This window comes from Cetorhinus maximus, chromosome 23 (genome assembly GCF_964194155.1).
Source record: "Cetorhinus maximus chromosome 23, sCetMax3.hap1.1, whole genome shotgun sequence".
NCBI classification, from domain to species: Eukaryota; Metazoa; Chordata; class Chondrichthyes; order Lamniformes; family Cetorhinidae; genus Cetorhinus; species Cetorhinus maximus.
This window is the reverse complement of record NC_135901.1, coordinates 64,352,292-64,373,151: the sequence shown is the minus strand read 5'-3', so window position 1 is coordinate 64,373,151 and position 20,860 is coordinate 64,352,292. Positions and strand designations below refer to the sequence as shown.

The window sequence follows — 20,860 nt, the reverse complement described above, 5'->3', positions numbered from 1 at the left end:
CATTTTCTCATCCACACACAGAACACGTGTACAGTTTCTGCCCACTGTGAATGGTGCAATGATTTTTCAGGCTGTGTAACTGGTTAAAGCTCTTTCCACAGTGAGTTCACTGGAACACCCTCGCTCGGGCGTGTGTGTCTCAGTGCTTTCCCAGTCACACTGATGTTTGAAATCTTTTCCCACAGAAAGAACAGTCAAACATTTCTCCTTCCACATTCAAAGGTCAATTATATTCAGGTCCTGATGAATCGAGTGACTCAGTCAGATGTTGATGTGATGTTTGGTTTGCGTTTCCAATCTACAAATCTTAATATTTGATGAGGTTTGGCATCTGAAAATCCTTCCGTCCTAAGACCCTGTAAAAAGAGTTAACAAAAGTCATCACTGTCAGTCCAACATGGAAATTAATAATTGACAATTCCACTTGCTACGGAATATTTCTTCCTCTCGTCTCCCCTCCCCCACCCCAAGCTGTAAGTCACACTCCCACACACACTCCCCTTCCTATGATGAGAAATCCAGACCCATCATGCAAACTCCACCATTTCTTTCCTCTCCCAGTTTTCTATCTCCCTCTGCTCTGGCTGAGTTCAGTTCTACAGCCCTGCTGTGAAAGGAATTTAAAATCCACTACTGTAAGTCCAAGATTAGAAACTGAGAAGAGACAAACATTTCTCTTGGTTTGAGTTTGCTGTGTGTAAATTCTCCCCTTCTAACCCCCTGTAAAAGGAGTTTCCAAAATCCATCCCTGTCAGTCCAGGATAGAAATTCACAATATTGTCTCCACCTGCTACCTGCACCAGGATGACCGCGCATGCGCCTTACTGCATATTGTCCCTATAAAGATGGCGGCCGTTGCCTCGGGTCTGGCGAAGGGAGAAATCCAGACTTTTTCGGCCCGTTCTCCGCAAACACAAGACCGGTACCTTGTTATTTGGGGGTCTTCGACCTGCACTGTGTCTTTATGAAGCCTCCCTGCCCACTCCGCTGGCTCCATTCCTCCTCACACACCCACTAACTCTGTTAGTTTGCTCCACTCGACATTCTCTCACCCGCTCTGAGCAGCTTCAGTCACAGGCCAGCACTGCGCATGCTCATGAAACAGACCGTAATGCGCATGTGCAGGGAGCTGTTGTTTTGAGGATAGGGCACATTCTTCTCCCCTTTGAATGCTGGGTCGTCCCGCCGCCATTGAAAGCCCTTTTCTTTTGCACAGCAAATTATGGTTTGTGATCCAATGACGACTGGATGCCAGAGTCAAGATATAACATTATTTATCGATTGATATAACAAACAAAGTGCATGGGTCCTCTGCTATAGTTCTGTCCTGGGTGTAAATAGCAGAACAATCCTCCACAGTTCGGTGTGAACTCCCTGGAGTCTCAGTCGGCGGTGCGAACAAAATTTTTCTTCCCATAAATAGAACTTTTAAACTCAGTTTTTGTTAGTAAAAGACAAATATATGAACGTACGAACAAGGAGTAGGAGCAAGGAGTAGGGGTATATGCCCCCTTGAGCCTGTTCTACCTTTTAATAAGATCATGGCTGATCTGACAGTCACCTCAAATCTGCATCCCTCCTCCCGCCAATAACATATCACCCCCTTGCTCATCAAGAATCTATCCACCTCTGCCTTAAAAATATTCAAAGATTCTGCTTCCACCACGCTTTCAGGAAGAGAGTTCCAAAGAATCACGATCCTCTGAGAGAGAAAAATCCACCTCTTCTCCATTTTAAAGAGGTGATCTCTTATTTTTAAACAGTCAAAGAATGACCAGATTTTAGCTCGGGGCCAGTGGAAAGTTCAGTTAACATGATTATCAAGCAGTGATTAAGTGAATTTTCAATTCATGTGCACCTTGTTTGTGCATTTGCCAGATTAAAACTTGAATTGAATCCATCGTTCTCCATCATAAGAGCATTCAAGGTGGAAAGCGATAAATACTTGGACACTCAGAGAATCAATGGATATGGGGGTAGGGTGAAAGTAGAGTGGAGCTGGAAGATCATTCAATGGTGGAGCAGGTTCAATCATTGGTTTATCAATCAATGGTCTATCCCTGCTCCAATTTCTTGTGTTCTTTTGAACATCACTATGAATCACAATGATCGTTTAAAAGTGGAGGCTGGTGGGGGAAAAGTGAGGGGGAGAGCAACCCTATCATGGTTCTGGGAGTGATAAATAAATGAAACTGGCGATAAGGAGAGCTTTGAGATCGGATGGGTCGGTGCTGCTGGAGGGAGAGATCGAGTGTGTACATACGGCAGCGCATGGCACTGAGTGTGGATCTCAGGGTGAGGTGAGAACAGCAGTGTGAGGAGCATTCTATGTCCCGGAGATACCTGTCTTCCTGGGTGGATTCAAAACATGAGGGATGGAACATCAGTTGAATCCACATGGAGTAAGTCAGAGATGGAGACATTCACTGAAGAAGGAACCATGATAGGGTCCCCCTTGTCCTCACTTTTCACCCCACCAGCCTCCACATTCAAAGGATCATCCTCCACCATTTCTGCCAACTCCAGCATGATGCCACCACCAAACACATCTTCCCCTCACCACCCCCATCAGCATTCCATAGGGACTACTCTGGGACACCCTGGTCAACTCCTCCATCACCCCTAACACCTCATCCCCTTCCCAAGGCACCTTCCAATGCAATCGTGAAAGGTGCAACACCAGCCCCTTTACCACCTCCTTTCTCACTGTCCAATGGGCCAAATACTCCTCTCCGGAGAAGCAGCACTTCACTTGCACTTCCCTCAATTTAGTCTACTGCATTCGCTGCTCCCAATGCGATTTCCTCTACATTGGAGGGACCAAATGCAGACTGGGTGACTGCTTTGTGGAACACCTTCGGTCTGTCCGCAATCATGACACAGACCTTCCTGTCGCTTGCCAATTCAACACTCCACCCTGCTCTCATGCCCACATGTCCGTCCTTGGCCTGCTGCAATGTTCCATTGAAACTCAACGCAAACTGGAGGAACAGCACCTCCTCTTCCGATTAGACACTTTCCAGCCTTCTGGACTTAACATTGAGTTCAACAACTTTATGGCATGTACTCTCTCCTCTATCCTCCTCCCTTTTTCACCCATTTAAAACATTTTATTTTATTTTTTATCCACTTATTGTCATTTTAATTAATTTATTAATGTTTTATTCCCTTCTACATCGTCTTTCATTTTGTCCATGACATCTTTGTCAATCTCTCCTTAGCCCCACCTATCGCTGGCCCTCGATCCAGCTTCACCTGCTCCACCCCCCGCAACCACCGTCTTAAAACAGTATACATTTTGTCACATTTCTACTTCTCTTTAGCTCTGAAGAAGGGTCATACAGACTCAAAGCATTAACTCTGTTTCTCACTCCACAGATGATGTCAAACCAGCTGAGATTTTCCAGCATTTTCTGTTTTTATCTCTGAATTACTAGTCTAGTGACAATATCACTATTGCATTGTCTCCCCCTCTTGTGGTAAACTAATTTCTAATGAGAGTTGCTGAATTATGGGGAAGGATCAGAGACAGCGGTTCTTAAAGGGACACTGCAGCCCCGAGAACACAACCAGCAAATGATCCAGAATATTAAACTCCAGCCCAGTAACCGGGATTATTAACATCATCAGAAACAAACCCCAACTGTCAGAATGAACATGGTTCAGTCCTGGATGTGATTAACAAAGAACAAAGAAAAGTACAGCACAGGAACAGGCCCTTCGGCCCTCCAAGCCGGTGCTGATCATATTGCCCGTCAACTAAAACATTTTGCACTTCCGGGGTCCGTATCCCTCTATTCCCATCCTATTCATGTATTTGTTAAGCTGCCTCTTAAATACCACTATCGTACCTGCTTCCACCACCTCCTCTGGCAGCGAATTCCTGACACAGCAGCGATAACAGCAGAGTCTGACTTCTGCAGTCACTTGTGAACTCGCTGGTGTCTCAGCAAGTTGGATGACTGAGTGAATTCCTTCCCACACTTGGAGCAGGTGAATGGCCTCCCTCCAGTGTGAATTCGCTGGTGTACAATGAGGCTGAATGAAGACCTGAATCTCTTTCCACAAGAAGTACAGCTGAATGGCCTCTCCCCAGTGTGAATTCGCTGGTGTGTTAGCAGGTCAGATGACTGAGTGAAACCCTTCCCACACTCAAAGCAGGTGAATGGCCTCTTCCCAGTGTGAACTCGCTGGTGTTTCAGGAGGTTGGATAACTGAGTGAATCCCTTCCCACACTCAGAACAGGTGAATGGCTTTTCCCCAGTGTGAACTCGCTGGTGTTTCAGGAGGTTGGATAACTGAGTGAATCCCTTCCTACACTCGGAGCAGATGAATGGCCTCTCTCCAGTGTGAACTCTCTGATGTGCCAGCAGGCTGGATGACCAAATAAATCCCTTCCCACACTTGGAGCAGATAAACGGTCTCTCCCCTGTGTGAGTGCGTTGGTGGTTTTCAAGCCAGGATGGGTAATTGAATCCCTTCCCACATTCCTCACATTTCCACGGTTTCTCCATGGTGTGGGCGTCCCTGTGTCTCTCCAGGTTTGATGATCAGTTGAAGCCTCGTCCACACTGGGAACACATGTACAGTTTCTCCCCACTGTGAATGGTGTGATGTTTTTTTCAGGCTGTGTAAATGATTAAAGCTCTTACCACAGTCTGTTCACTGGAACACTCTCACTTGGGTGTGTGTGTGTCTCGGTGCTTTTCCAGTCCCACTGATGTTTGAAATCTTTTCCCACAGGCAGAACAGACAAACATTTCTCCTTCCATGTTCAAAGATCGATGATGTTCAGTTCCTGTTGAATCGAGTGACAGTGTCAGATCTTGATGTGATGTTTGGTTTGAGTTTCCTGTCCGCAAATCCTCCCCTTCTAATTCTCTGTAAAAGGAGTTTACAAAAGCCATCACTATAAGAACAGGATAGAAATTTAGAACAGACAATTCTTGTTTCTCTGGAACATTTTTTCCTCTCTCGTTTCCCCAAAGCTGCAAATCCCCGTCCCACACACTCTCCTTCCCGTGTGCTGAAATCCAAATCGAGATTTGCACAATTTTTTCTGTATCTGCTCAACCAAATTTGTACAACTGGAGATAACAATATGTTTCATCATTATTTTCAGCCCTGCACTCTCTCTATTTCCTTTTTGAATGACTCCCACTGCTCGAACGTAGATTTTCCTTCAAGTAGCTGCTCCCAGTCCACTTAATCCAGATCCTGTCTTATCATATTAAAATCAGCCTTCACCCAATTCAGAACCTTTATTTCTGGACCATCTTTGGCCTTTTCCATAACTACCTTAAATATTACTGAGTTATGGTCACTATTGCCAAAATTCTCCCCCACCGACACTTCTACCGCCTGCTCGGCTTCGCACCACTGCCTCTCTTGTAGGACTTCCTATGTGCTGGGTTAAAAAGCTCTCCTGGATACATTTTAAGAATTCAGCCCCCTCTAAGCCTTTCACACTTTGTCTATCCCAGTTAATATTGGGGAAGTTGAAATCCCCTACTATTATTACCCTATTATTTTTACACTTTTGTGAGGTTTGCCTATATATCTGCCCTTCTATCTCTCACTGACTGTTTGGGGGTTTATAGTACACTCCCAGCAATGTGATTTCCCCCTTTTTGTTTTTAAGTTCTACCTATATCGCCTCATTTGAGGAGCCTTCTAAGATATCACCCCTGCTTACTGCAGGAATTGACTCCCTGATAACATTGCGACCCCACCTCCTCTTTTACAGTCCCCACCCCTTTCTTGCCTGAAGATTCCATACCCTGGAATATTGAGCTGCCAGTCCTGCCCCTCCCTCAACCATGTCTCAGTTATAGCAATGATATCATATCCCCATGTGTTAATCAGCATCCTCAACTCACCTGCCTTACTCATAATGTTTGTTGCATTAAAATAAATGCCATTTAGCCTTGCTATGCTCCTTTGTGCCTTAACTTGACTATATACATTCCAGACCGACATGTTTTTTCTTCTATACTTGTCTGTGCATCACGCCTACTATACCTCCACTCCTTAACCCACCCCCCTGCCAAATTATTTTAAACCCCCACCCACAGCATGAGCAACCCCCTCGCAAGGATGTTGGTCCCATTCCAGTTCAGGTGCAACTCGTCGGATTTGTACAAGTCCCACCTTCCCCAGAAGTGAGCCCATTGATCCAGAAATCTCAGGCCCTCCCACCTGCACCAACTCTTGGACAGTGATGGAGTTTTTTATAATCTCTTTTTTACAGCTTTTTAAAAACTCATTCATGGGATGTGAACATCACTAGCTAAGCCAGCATTTATCGCGGATATCTCTTTGCCCTTGGAAAGGTGGTGGTGAGCTGCCTTCTTGAACCGCTGCAGTCCATGTGCCATTAAGAAGGGAGTTCCAGGATTTTGACCCAGTGACAGTGAAGAAACGGTAATATATTTCCAAGTCAGGATGGTGAGTGACTTGAAGGGGAACTTCAATATGCTGCTGTCTAGATGGTGGTGTGTTTGGAAGGTGCTGTCGAAGGAGCCTTGGTGAGGATTCGCAGGCGGGAAACTCAAACCAAGCATCACATCAAGATTGGACAGGGTCACTCGGTTTATCAAGACCTGAATATAATCGTTCCACTTGCTCCACCCCTCTTAAACAGTATGAAGTCCATGATATTTCAACTTCTCTTTAGCTCTGAAGAAGAGTCATACGGACTCTAGACGTTAACTCTGTCTCTTTCTCCACAGTTGCTGTCAGACCTGCTAAGTTTTTCCAGCATCTTGTTTTTTTGCCCCCTATAAAGATGGCTGCAGCGCATGCGCCCTGATGCACATTGCCCCCAATAAAGATGGCGGCCGTTACCCCCGTGTCTGTAACTGGGAGAAAGCTGCGGCCTCGCTCGGTGCAAACAGGGAGACGGACCCCGGGAAGTTCTTTTTCCGGGTTTACGGATTACGCAACATGTTTACGAAGCCTCCGCGCCCAACCGCCAGATCTATCGCTCCCTCCGCCCCGCCATTAACCCACTCACCGAACGCGGATCCAAGAAAGAAACTTCTCTCCATCGCCAATACTCATACTGCGCATGCTTCACTCCCAGCTCGGCCCCGCCCCTCGTTCATTGCGATTGGTTGGAAGACCAGCCGCTGCCGCTCGATCCTCCAGGCCCGCCCCCTCTTCCTATTGGTCCGGAGCTGCCGTCAATCAGCCGGGCATTGTGACGGTTTCAGATGGTGAGAGCGGCCTCAGACTCAGCCTGACTTGCTGATTCTTGGCAGTATTTTCTGTTTGGGAATTAGAGCTAGAGATGGATGGTCAGTTCCCCTCTGTCCGGGGGGGATTCACACTCATTTCCCTAGTGCACTGATTATCACCTTTACTTTACATGAGAAAGTCCCCGGTTCAATCCCGGCTGGAAGCTTTGTGTTTACAATTGTTACTGAGGAGGAAATTAACAGTGAGTTTAGTTTCATGTCGAACAGGGGGACAGTTATTGTCTCATTCTTTAAAAGCTCCTTCATCACCTTTAAACAGGGAACGATAATCCAGAGAAAACTGATCCGCTGTGAATCCAAAAATAAGATACTGCAGATGCTGGAAATCCGAGCTCAAAACAGAAAATGTTGGAAACACTCAGCAAGTCAAACAGCTTCTGTGGAGAGGGAAACAGAGTGAATGTTTCAGATTGGTGACCTTTTATCCAAACTGGAAGAATTTAAAGATTTAATAGTTTACAAATAAGTACAGGGTCAGGGAAAGGAGAGGAGGAAAGAACAAGCAGACTTGTGATAGGATGGAAGGCTGGAGTGATTAAATGACAAAGGGATGATGGTGCGAGGCAACATCGGGTGATCATGAGACAAGGAAATAAACTAATGGGACAAGAGGAGAAACAAAATACAGGTCCAGAGGAGGGATAAATGGTAACAGCAAAATCATCACCAGCACCGACTTTCTGAAAAAAATGGGAGTGGTGGTTTTCATCTGAAATTGTTGATCTGAATGTTGAGTCTGGAAGGTTGTAAACTGTCTAATCAAAGATGAGCTGCTGTTCCTCGAGCTTCCATTGAGTTTCATTGGAACAGTGCAGGAGGCCGAGGACAGAGAAGTCGGAGTGGGAGTGGGGCAGAGGAAAATTAAACTGTAAATGATCAGATCCTCAGGACCACACTCACAGACTGAATGGTGATGTTCCACAAAGCAGTCGCCCAATCAGGAGTTATTCTCCTCAGTGTAGAGGAGACTGCATTGTGAGCAGTGAATAGACAATACTAAAATGCAGGAAGTACAAGTAAATCACTGTGTTCTGGAAAGTGTGTTTGAGGAACTGGAATGTGGGAAGGGAGGAGGTGAAAGGGCGGGTGCTGCATCTGCTGTGCTTACATGTAAATCATTCACAGTGATGTTCATAAGACACAAGGTATGGGACCAAGGGTAGCTTATAAGGCCCCTTGAGCCTGCTCCGTGTTTAAATGATCTTCCACCTTAACTCCTCCTTCCCGCCCTATCCCCATATCCATTGATTTCTTTTGAAGCCAAATATTCATGGATTTCCATATTGAATATACTCAAGATGGAGAAAAATAGATTCAATGCAAGTTTTAATCCAGAAAATTTCCAAACAAGGTGCGCAGAAATTATAAATTCACCTCCTCACTGCTTGGCAATCACGTTAACTGAACTTTATACTGGCCCCGTGCTAAAATCTAGTCATTCTCTGACAGATATTCATAATGCCATGAATGGTAGATTTAGAATAAAAATCGTGCTCCGTTGTGCTGTAAAGGTGAGAGACAACTGTGTAGATGATTCTTAATGTAACAGACTGGCTCATTGGATCTTCTTATTTCATTCCATCTTATTTTCAGCTCATGGGAGAATTCCTGAAATAGAGGATGATGAATAACAGCTCAAAACCACAGACCACTCTCCCACTGTAATACTGATCCTTCCACCGTACAGGAATTTGGGACAAGAGTGGATTTGATGCTCAGACTAGCTCTGTCTCTGATTGAGAACATTGATTGAGAAGCACCAGAGAAGGTGCAAAAAGATTTACTGGAATGATGCCAGAACAGGAAAATGATATCAGCTCTCAAAGATTGAACATATTGGAAAGGCTTCCTCTGGTATAGAAAGTGAGGGGTGACCTTATCAAGGTCTTTAAGATAATGAAAGGGTTTCACAGGGTAGACAAATGGAAGATGTCGCAATTGTGGATGGTTGAGGATAAATATAAATTAGTCACTAATAAATCTAATATGCAATTCAGAAGCAACTTCTTTAGCCAGAGGTAAAGCGGACTGTAAAAGCTTTTGTAAGTATGTAAAAAAACGTCTAGTGAAGACAAATGTATGTCCCTTATGGTTTGAAACAGGAGAATTTATAATAGAGAACAAGGAAATGGCAGAGGAATTAAACAACTACTTTAGTTCTGTCTTCATGCAGGGAGACACAAATAACTTCCCAGAAATACGAGGGAACCAATGGGTCAAGTGAGAGGGAGGATTTGACGGAAATTAGTATTACTAAAACAAGAGTTCTGGAGAAATTAATGGGACTGAAAGCCGATAAATCCACCGGGCTCGATAATCTACATCCCAGTGTACTAAAGGAGGTGGCCATGGAAATAGTGGATGTGCTGGTTCTCTTCTTCCAAAATTCTGTATATTCTGGAACAGTCCGGCAGATTGGAGGGTGGCACATGTAACCCCACTATTTTAAAAAGGAGGGAGTGAGAAAACAGTGAATTAAAGATCAGTTAGTCTAACATCAGTAGCAGGGAAAATGTAAGAGTATTATAAAGGATATGATAACAGGATATTTAGAAAATATTAACGGGATTAGAAAAAGTCAACATGGATTTATGAAAGGGAAATCATGTTTGACAACCCTACTGGAGTTTTTCTGAGGACGTAACTAGCAGAATAGATAGAGGAGAAGCAGTGGATGTCGTGTATTTGGATTTTCAGAATGCTTTTGATAAAGTCCCACATCAGAGGTTAGTGTGTAAAATTACAGCACATGGGATTAGGATAATATATTGGCATGGAATACGAATTGGTTAGTAGACACGAAACAGAGAGTAGGAATAAATAGTTCTTTTTCAGAGTGGTGATTCGTGAGTTACCACAGGGATCAATGCTTTGGCCACAACTGTTCACAATATATATCAATGATTTGAATGGGGGAACCAATGTAATATTTCCAAGTTTGCTGACGACACGAAACTTGGTGGGAATGCGAGTGTTGAGGAGAGTGTTAAGAGGCTTCAAGGCGATTTAGACAGGTTGAGTGAATTGGCAAATACATGGTAGATGCAGTATAACTGGATACGTGTCAAGTTATCCATTTTGGTCAGAAAAACACTGGCAGAGTATTGTTTAAATGGTGAATGATTGGGAAATGTTGATGTTCAAAGGGACCTGGGTGTCCCTGTACACCAATCACTGAAAGCAAACATGCAGGTGCAACAAACAGCTTAGAAGGCAAATGGTATGTTGGTCTTCGTTGAGAGAGGACTTGAGTACAGGAGCAAGGATATCTTACTGCAGCTGTACAGGGCCTTGGTGGAATACTGCGCACAGTTTTGGTCTCCTTACCTAAGAAAGGATATACTCGCCATAGAGGGAGCGAAGCGAAGGTTCACCAGACTGATTCCTGGGATGGCAGGGTTGTTGTATGAGGAGAGATTGGGCCAACTAGGCCTGTATTCACTGGACTTTAGAAGAATGAGAGGAGATCTCATTGAAACATATATAATTCTGACAGGGATGACCAGACTGGATGAAGGGATGATATTTCTCCTGGCTGGTGGGTCTAGAACATGGGGTCACAGTCTCAGAATACGGGGTAGGCCATTTAGGATTGAGTTGAGGAGAAACTTCTTGACTCAGAGGGTAGTGAACTTGTGGAATTCTCTACCACAGAGGGATGTGGAGGCCAATTCAGTGAATATATTTAAGAGGGAAAAAGAGAGCTTTCTGAACTCTAAAAGCTTCAAGGGGCATGGGGAGAGAGCTGGAGTATGACGTTGAGAGAGAGCATCAGCCATGATCATATTGAAAAGCGGAGTAGACTCGAAGGACCGAATGGCCTATACTCCTGCTCCAATCTTCTAAGTTTCTATATGTTCAAAATCATGAAGGGGCTGGATAGAGTAGATAGGTCGAAACTATTCCGGCTCGTAACGGGATCGAGAATGGGAGGGCACAGATTTAAAATGATTTGCAAAGGAAGCAAATGTGATGTGAAGAAAGACCTTTTCACACAGCAAGTGGTTCTAGACTGGAGGCAGGTTCCATCGAGGCATCCAAGAGGAAAATAGATGATTATTTGAATAGAAACAATGTACAGGGCTATAGGGAAAAGGCAGGAGAATGGCACTACGTCATGATGCTCATTTGAAGAGCTGGTGTGGACAAAATGGGCCGAATAGCCTCCTTCTGCACCATAACAGTTCTCTGAAAATTTCAATTATCCTCCGCCTTGAAACATACAGGCACTTGGTAGCTGAACAGTCTCCACTAAAATAAATAAATAACGAAATAAATCTCCTCTTGCATATTTTGAAGCTGTTTTGTTTTCTCTGTATGACCTTAATATGAAGCTACATGACTAATGTTATTAACGTTTAGGTTGGTAAAAATGAGGAACTGAAGCACAATAACACACACAGACACACACCCGAGACTGACAGACGAAGTGGGTCTCTCAGGAGAGACACACACAGACACATGCCCGAGACTGACAGACGGAGTGGGTCTCTCAGGAGAGACACACACAGACACACGCTCGAGACTGACAGACGGAGTGGGTCTCTGAGGAGAGACACACACAGACACATACACCGAGACTGACAGACGGAGTGGGTCTCTCAGGAGGGACAAACTCCCTGAAAGCAAGGATGTCATCAACTTGGCTCAGTTTTTGCTCCATTTTCGGCTGGAAATTTGGTGAATGATTGTAAATGAACGGAAATAAGAAAACAAAGAGTTTTGGGATGGTTTTTGTTCCAATTACCCGATAATTAATTCGGTGGGCACCTGGTTAATATTGGAAATGATGAAGAGCGCAGTTAGGAGAATTCATACCTGTGCATGGAGACCACAATAAATTTGAAAACCATCACCTTCGCCACTCAGCCATTAATATGTGCCTTGCAATCTGTGCTGTTGGTTGAGACAGAAATCTCAATAAAATTAACAAAAGGAACACTTAGGGAAAATTTTGAGGTGTTGTAGCCCACAAGAGATACAGAACAAGAACTAGAATGTGGGATTAGGCTGGTTTGTTCTTATCCTGCCAACATGGACATGATGGATCGAATGGCCTCCTTCAGGGCCGTAAAGATTTTTAGTTTTCAATGTTTCAATGCTTCAGAATAATCATGCCCACCCGCTTCCCCTGTCTTATGAGTGTTTGCTCAATTAAATGTTTGTAAAAGGTAACGGTGGGGAAGGATTGAGAGTTTTCAGTGTGGGACAGAAGTGACATGGATCAACAGAGAAGCAACACTTTTCCAATTAGAGCAGAAATAGATGACAGATACAGAATCCCTCTCCCACCTTTGGAATCTTTACTAATTCCATCACCATCACTTTTGCCTTTCATCCTTATCCCTTTTGTTATTTATTCTCTCCTGCCTTCCGCCCGATCACAAACCTTCCCTTCTGTTCTTTCCCTCTCCCCCTCCCCCTGTCTGTGAACTTTCTGAAAATCTGTAACATCTCTTGCTTCTTTCCATTTCTGATGAAAGTTCAGCGGCCTGAATTGTTAACTGTTTCTCTCTCCACAGGCTCGGCCCAACTGCTAAATATTTTGAGCATTTTCTGGTTGGGAATGAGAGCGATCAATGTATGGCCATTTCCCCTCTGTCCGGGATGTGTGACACTGATTTCCTGAGTGCAGTGGTCATAATGTTTGCTTGAAATGTGAAATTAGCCGGTGAGATCTCACGTCGAAGATTTGCCATTCAATTGTTTCAGAATGGAGTTGGCACAGTGATAAAATCAGCGAGGATTAATCCAGAGGCCCAGGCACAAGGCTTCAGATTCCAACAAAGCTTGAGATTTAGCTTTTTTTTATTCTTTCATGGGGCGTCGTTGTCGCTGCCTCGGCCAAAATATATTTTCCATCCCTAATTGCCTTGAGAAGGTGGTGGTGAGCTGCTTTCTTGAACTGCTGAAGGCCATATGTTGTGGGTACACATACAGTGCTGCTCGGGAGGGAGTTCCAGGACTTTGACCCAGTGACAGTGAGGGAACAGCGATATAGTTCCAAGTCAGGATGGCGTTTGGCTTGGAGGGGAATTTGCAGGTGGTTGTGTTCCCATGCATCCTCTTCCCTTGTCCTTCGAGGTGGTAGAGGTCACGGATTTGGATGGTGCTGTTGAATGAGCGTTGGTGAGTTGGGAATTGAATTAATAAATCTGGAATTGAAAGCTAGTCTCAGGAATGGTGAAGTAAAGCTTTCTTCAATTGTCATGAAAACCCATCTGGTTCACTAATATCCTTTAAGGAAAGAAATGTGACGTCCTTACACAATCTGAACTACATGTGATTCCAGACCCACAGCAATGAGGTTGACTCTTAACTGCCCCAAGAAATAGCCTAGTAACTCCGTTCATGGGTTATTAGGGATGGACAACAAATGCTGGACTTGATAGTGACACCAACATCCCATGAAATAATATATTGAAAGATGAGCAATTGGCACTTTGTTTAATTTCATGTCGAACAGGGTGACAGTAACTGCGGTCTCATTATTTAAAACCTCGATATTTTACCTATTTAACCAGGTAAAGTTAAGTGAGAGAAAACTGATTCACAGTGACCCAAAATACTGAAGCTGCTGGAAATCCAAACTGAAAAGAACATTTTGGAAGCACCCAGCAGTATCTATGGAAACGGAAACAGAGTGAATGTTTCAGGTCATTGAACTTTAATCCAGTTATACGGTTCTGATGAAAGGTCACAGACCTGAAATGTAAACTATGATTCTATCTCCACGTACATTGTGATGAGATTTTCTGAATGTTCTGTTTTAATTTAAGATTTACAGCATCTGCAGTATTTTGCTTTTCTTCCAATGTAGAGTGTTGAGAATCTGGAATTCCTTACCAGAATGGTTTGAGATCCACGTCTGACCTGGAAACCCATGGGTAAATTCACACTGAGAAAAGGCAGTTCACCTGCTGATAGTTTGAAAGCATTTACTTGGCCATTCCATTTACTGATACAGCAGCACAGTCACAATGGCGAGCAACCATACGGATTCTTCATATGTGCAAAGTGATTTACTCATTTTCCCCACCTGTTAGCATTCCAGCTTTAAAGGCTATAAGGATTTGAACCACAATTGGTGCATTCTGACAAGAAACGGTTTTAATGTTTCTTTTTTTGGGGGGTGGGGGGGTGGGGGTATCATTTGTTCACCTCAGTTGTTGAGACACCAGTGAGTTCAAGTCTAACTGTAGGGATTTGTTCTGCTGTTAATTACACTCAGGACAGGACTGTGTTCATGGACTTGTGCACTTTGGTTGCTGGATCAATTGGTTTGCTAATTTTATATCGTGGCCCTATGGCTACAAACGAAACCGGATCATTTAACATTGATGGTTTCTCAACAATATTTTCTTGCAATGGCAGGGCACTTACCCAGCATTCGCGGCGAGCCAGAATGTGCCCAATTCTCACTACAGGAGCCTCGTGCGCAGGCGCAATGGCGTGTTAGGAATGGCGCATGCGTACTATGTGGTTTCGGCTGGAGCATGCGCAGTGTGGGTGCTGAAGTTGCGGGGAGGTGGTCATACCGACTCCGCAAACGGAGGGAAACAGCTGATTGTCGGAGGGTAATGGAGGCGACAGAGTGGGTGGGGAAACTTCATGAAAACCCAGTGGAGGCCTCAAACCCCGAATGAGAACCTATCGGGCCCACGTTAGCGCCGAACGAGTCCGACATCAGCTTCAGGGCCGCGTCTACAGGTTGAAAGCCCGAGATCATGCAGCAGGGCGCATGCGCGGTCACCTGGTCCAGGTAGCAGGAGGAGAGAATATAGTGAATTTTTATCACAGAATTACACAGTGCAGAAGAGGCCCTTCGGCCTGTCGCGTCTGCACCGACACGTGAGAAACACCTGACCTACCTGCCTAATCCCATTTACCAGCACTTGGCCCATAGCCTTGAATGTTATGACGTGCCAAGTGCTCATCCAGGTACTTTTTAAAGGATGTGAGGCAACCCGCCTCCACCACCCTCCCAGGGAGTGCATTCCAGACCGTAACCACCCTCTGGGCTATCCTGGACTGACAGGGATGGATTTTGGAAACTCCTTTTACATGGGGCTAGAAGGGGAGGATTTACACACAGCAAACTCAGACCAAGAGAAATGTTTGTCTCTTCTCAATTTCTATTCTGGATTTTTTTTAATGCAGTATATTTGAAGAACAGAATTTGAAGACGGGAAACTCACACCAAATGACAGATCAAAACCTGACAGAGTCACTCGATTCATCAGAGCCTGACAGTATGTTTGTCTGTGGAAAAAATATTGAAACATCTGTCTGACTGGAAATAGGAAAGGTCATTGTCACGGAGGGATTGGAAAAAAAGGATGAGAATTTTAAATTTAGTTATTGTTTAAGCGGGAACCTGTGTAGGTCAGTGAGTACAGGGTGATGGGTGAGTGAATGGTACGAACTGCAGAGAACAGAGGCAGCAGAAGATTGGATAAACTTCAGATTATCAGGGCTGAATGTGGGAGGCCAGCCAGGTGTGCATTCAAATAGTCAAGGCCAGAGGTAATAAAGGAATGCATGAGTTTCAAGAGCAAATGAGCGGAGACAGGGCCAAGTCAGTGATGTGACTGAGATGGGAATGTGCACTCTTGTAGATGGTACAGACATGTGATCAGAAGCTCAGCTAGTGGTTTAATATTACCCCCTGGTTGTGACCAGTCTGGTTCAGCCCTGAACAGTTACCAGGGAGAGGGATGGTGTCGGTGGCTAGGGAACAAACGACAATGGCTTCAGTCTTCCCAATATTTAAATAGAGGGAATTTCTGTTCATCCAGTATTGGATGTCAGACAAATCAGGACAGTGTGTGACATGAAGGGGAACTTGGAGGTGATGGTGTTCACATACACCTGCTACCCTGGTCCTTCTAGGTGGTGAAGTTTGAGGGTTTGGTGGTTTTGACAATGTTCTGGTTTATTATTACATATATAAAATCCCTCACCTTCGCAACTTTGTTTTCCCTCGTCACATAGAGCTCAGAGTCTTGTGTAGACCCAGACCAGATGGCAAGTTCCCTTCCCTGAAGGACATTAGTTGTTTTTTCATGACAGTCCAGCTGTTTTCATGGCCACTTTTTCCTAGTGCTGGTCCCACAAATTACCAGATTCATTCAGCTAATTTCAGCCTTTGTGTTTATATGGGTTCTCTCTCATTCACTTTTTTCTGTTTTAAATCAATGTCACAGGGCACAAGAATGGGAGGATTTCCAATCTGGAATCTGAAACCAAACATCACATCAGGATCTGACAGAGTCGCCTAATTTATCCTAACCTGAATATCAGCGGATTTTAAACATGGAAGGAGTAAGCACCCTTCACAGTGGAGAGAAAACGTACACGTGCTCTGTGTGTGGGCAAGCCTTCAGCCGATCATCTAGCCTGTGGAAACACAAGCGCAGGCACACTGGGGTGAGATTGTGGAAATGTGGGGACTGTGAGAAAAGGTTCTATGATCAGTTTGAGCTGGCAAATCATTGGCGCAGTCATAGTGCGGAGAGACCATTCAACTGCTCTGTGTGCAGCAAAGGATTCATTACTTCATCCCACCTGCTGGAACACCAGCGAGTTCACACTGGGGAGAGACCGTTCACCTGCTCCGAGTGTGGAAAGGGATTCACTCAATCATCTCAGCTGCTGACACAGCAGAGGGTTCACACTGGCGAGAGACCTTTTAAATGCCCAGACTGTGGGAAGTGCCATAAAAGTTCCGGGGAGCTAATGCGCCATCAACATGTTCACTCTGATGAGAGACCGTTCAGGTGCTCTCACTGCGGGGCTGGGTTCAAGACATCATATGATCTCACAGTTCATCGGCGAATTCACACAGGGGAGAGGCCGTTCACCTGCTCCGAGTGTGGAAAGGGATTCACAGCCTCATCCAACCTACTGGACCACCAGCACGCTCATGCTGGGGAGAGGCCGTTTGCCTGCCTCAAGTGTGGGAAGAGATTTGCTCGTTCGTCCACCCTGCTAAGACACCAGCGGTTTCACACTGGGGAGAGACCGTTCATCTGCTCCGAGTGTGGGAAGGGATTCACTACCTCATCCAACCTGCTGAAACACCAGAGAGTTCACAAGTAACGACAATGATTGGATTTTTCTGTTAATCCCATTCAGGACTGAACTTTGTTCATTAGGGTCTGTTTCTGCTCATGTTATTGAACTCCAGCCCAGTTATATCCGTTAATATTGTGGATAAAAGTCAAATAATTCAGCTTTGTGTTGAACGCAGACTGTGTTGAGTCTTTTTAATATCTCCAAAACAAGTTAGTTCCTTTTGAAGGGGTCTCCTTCTCCCCTCTCTCCTCCATCCCACCTCCAACAACAAGTGAGGAGCTCATGGAGATTCTTTGTCACTAAGATTGAGACAATCCGATCAGCTGCCTCTGCTGCTTCCCTCCCTTCCACTAACCCACCTGGACAAACTGTCTCTAAAGTTCCCCCTTGTCAGATCCCTGAATCCACATCTTTCTCCAGTTTCTCTCCCATCTCCCCTCGTGCCCTCTCGGTGTTCATCTTGTCCATAACACCCACCTCCTGCTCCATCCGCTCTATTCCCACTAAACTGCTGATCACCCAACTTCCCCGTGTTCCCTGGTGTTGACAATGGCTACATCTCTTCAAGTGCTGTCCCTCTGTCCTTCAAATCTAGCATCATCACCGACTCCTCAATAAAACTAACCCTTGACCCCACTGTCACTGCCTGAACTTCAACTTCCTTTTCCTCTTCGAAGTCCTGAAATGTGTTAAAACTCCGAAATTTCTGTCCCTCTTTGCCGGGACCCTGTTTGAATCCTTCCAATAAGATTTACATTCCTGGTCTCATCAAAGTTGCAGATGACACTCTATCCTGCATCGGCAAACTACCTCATCATTCCTTTTGAACATTCTTCAGCCTTCAACCGGTTAACCAATCCATCATCCCCCAATGCCTCGCCACTGTTCTCCAGCTGATTGCAACGTCACACTCTGGTTCCTTCCTTATATATATCATTGTAGCCAGAGAATCACCTCCAGGAGCTGTGAATATTTGATTTATATTTTTATATACTCACTGGATAACTAATTGGGTCTCGTTAAACTATACAAGAAAGCATCGTTATCACTGTGATATTACCTTGCAGGACAAATCCTTCTAACTAGAGCAGCTCTTTTAGATAAGGTCATCATGCAAGAGTGAAGACATTGCTGTCCATGACCGAAGCCCAGAGTGGTCCAAACATCTTGTAATTACTATTAAAATGCAATATTCAGCAGAACAAATAAGGTCATAGTGGGAAAATGTTAAAATTAATGGCACTTCACTTAAATGTATGCAAGATTAGTAGCAAGATGGATGAATTCATAACAATTAGAAAAAATGACTATGATATGATAGATATTGGAGTAATAGAGTGTGAAAGTGGCCACAGCTAAGGAATGAAAAATCAAGGCCACTTTGACACTTTGGAAGGAAAGAAAAGGAGGTGGGGTAGCTCTGTTAAAAAAAGATGAGACCAGGACATTGGTGAGAAATGATCTTGGTCTGAATGAACAAAATGTAACATCAGCTTGGATGGAGCCAAGAAATTGCAAATAAGACGCTGGTGGGAGTGGTTATAGGCCCCTAACAGTATCTGCAATGTAGGACAGTGTATAAATCAATAAATAATGGGGGCTTGTTATAAAGGTGCTGCAATAATCATGGGATATTTTAATTTTAAATTGAATTGGGCCAATAACATTGGATGAATTCATAGAGTGTATTCGGGATTGCTTCTTAGAATAATATGTACTGAACCAACTTGGGAACGGGCTGTTTTAGACCTGATAATGTGTGATGGGACAAGATTAATTCATGCCTCCATAGTACGGGATCCCCTAGATCAGAGTGATCATAACATAATGGAATTTCACAATCACTTCAAGGGTAAGATATGTGGGTCTTAAACTTGTGGGCAATAACAGGGGTATGAAGACACAGTTGGCTCAAGTGGACTGGTAAAATGCATTAGAAGGTAAGACAGTAGAGAAATAGTGGCAAACATTTAAGAAGATATTTCATAACCAGCAAAAGATATATCCCATTGAGAAAGAAAGACTATCTGTCATGAAGGGATATTAATGCATATAATGTTATTGGAAATTATTTAAAATTGGACTTGTAGCAAGGTCTTTGTGAGAGTGTGTGTGTGTCCTAATTGGATTAAAGCCAGATAGTCTGAGTGCTTTGATGTATAGGAGTTTTGAGATGTTAATTCGGTGAACAATACAATAAAAGGTAAAGAGTGCATTTACATTTTGTTGAATAAACCATTCAAAGACTGGGGGTGAAATCTTGCACCTGACTAGGAGACACCAAGCAATATGTTTATATTACTAATAAAATTGGTACTATTAAAAGAGTTTTATTGTTTGGAGAGGTGGAGTTCAAAGGGCCTGGAGGTACGATGAGAATATGCATTCAAAGAGAAGGCTAGGTATATACAGAAGAGTTTTGTGTGAGGAAGTCAGAGGCATGGAAGATCTAATCCTGTAAGCCTACCACTGTGTTTGCGAAGGACCAAATTGAAAGGAACCACATCTTTAATTCATAAGGTAAAATGTGCTTTGCCCAGTGTCTGTTTAAGTCTATGGGTTATTGTTGCCTTGGGGAAGATTACCTGGGAGTGATTAATTTGAGGATTTGTTTAAAAGTTATTATGGTGGTAATTTGTAGATGTGTTTAATTTCTTATTAAAATTAATAAATGTTTAATTTAATTTATATAAAAAACCTCTGGTGGCTTGGTGGTTTCATTTCTGAATTCAGAGCTGTATCTCAAACATACCAATTGAAAATATAGGTTATGAAAGTTGTTTAAAGTTTCCCTCTGGGATTTTAAATAACTCAGCCTTTACCAATTGCTATGTCATAACAATCTACAAGAAGGATGCACCACCCATGGCTAACTAAAGAAGTTAAAGGTTGTACCATATTGAAAGAAAAGATCCTCAATGCTGTAAATATTAGTGGTAGCCCAGAGGATTAGGAAAATTTTAGAAACCAGCAAAGGGTGACTAGGAAAATGATAAAGAAGGAGAAATTGCATTACCAGAGAAAAACTAGTAATAAAAATAAGCACAGGCAGTAAAAGGTTCCAAAAGAGTCATACAGACTTGAGATGTTGACTCTGTTCATCACGCCACAGATACTGCCAGACCTGCTGAGTTTTAACAGCATTTTATGTTTTTATTTCAGATTTCCAGCATCTGCAATATTTTGCATTCAACTTTTTTAGTTTTATTCTTCTTCAGTTTGAAGAAGGAACAAAAAGAATTCAGGTAAAACTGAGTGAAATATGAAAGGAATTGGAAGAACAAAGATTGAAATGGGATCACGTTCATCCTTGATCTGAAAATGAAGTTACATAAATTTGACACAAATATTCACATTTGAAAATGTTTCTTCAGCCCCTTTTCAAGCAAGCAGAGAAGTTAACCCTTTCCAATCACAGCATGGTGACAATTTGAAGAAAATGCTTTGCTTTTTAAATATTTGGCTTCATCCCATTTGTTACATTTCAAGACAAACTGCCTGAGAACAGGAGATGTGGGAGTTAT

The 20,860-nt window shown here is 43.7% G+C and overlaps 1 protein-coding gene across 1 annotated transcript; it reads left to right on the top strand.

Annotated features, from left to right (window-relative positions):
* The first annotated feature begins 15,432 nt into the window (after positions 1-15,432).
* LOC144698086 (uncharacterized) lies at positions 15,433-20,585 on the top strand. Its single transcript, XM_078570008.1, has 3 exons — positions 15,433-15,511; positions 16,466-17,284; positions 20,555-20,585. Exons 2-3 carry the CDS (start codon positions 16,575-16,577, stop codon positions 20,583-20,585), a joined length of 741 nt encoding a protein of 246 aa, XP_078426134.1. The 5' UTR covers positions 15,433-15,511; positions 16,466-16,574.
* The last annotated feature ends 275 nt before the right edge of the window (positions 20,586-20,860 follow it).

Coding starts and splice junctions, on each gene's coding strand:
- LOC144698086 (XM_078570008.1), top strand. CDS start 16,575: ATGGAAGGAGTAAGCACCCTTCACAGTGGAGAGAAAACGTACACGTGC. Junction 17,285..20,554: donor TTTCACACTGGGGAGAGACC/GTTCATCTGCTC, acceptor ATTCTTCTTCAG/TTTGAAGAAGGAACAAAAAG.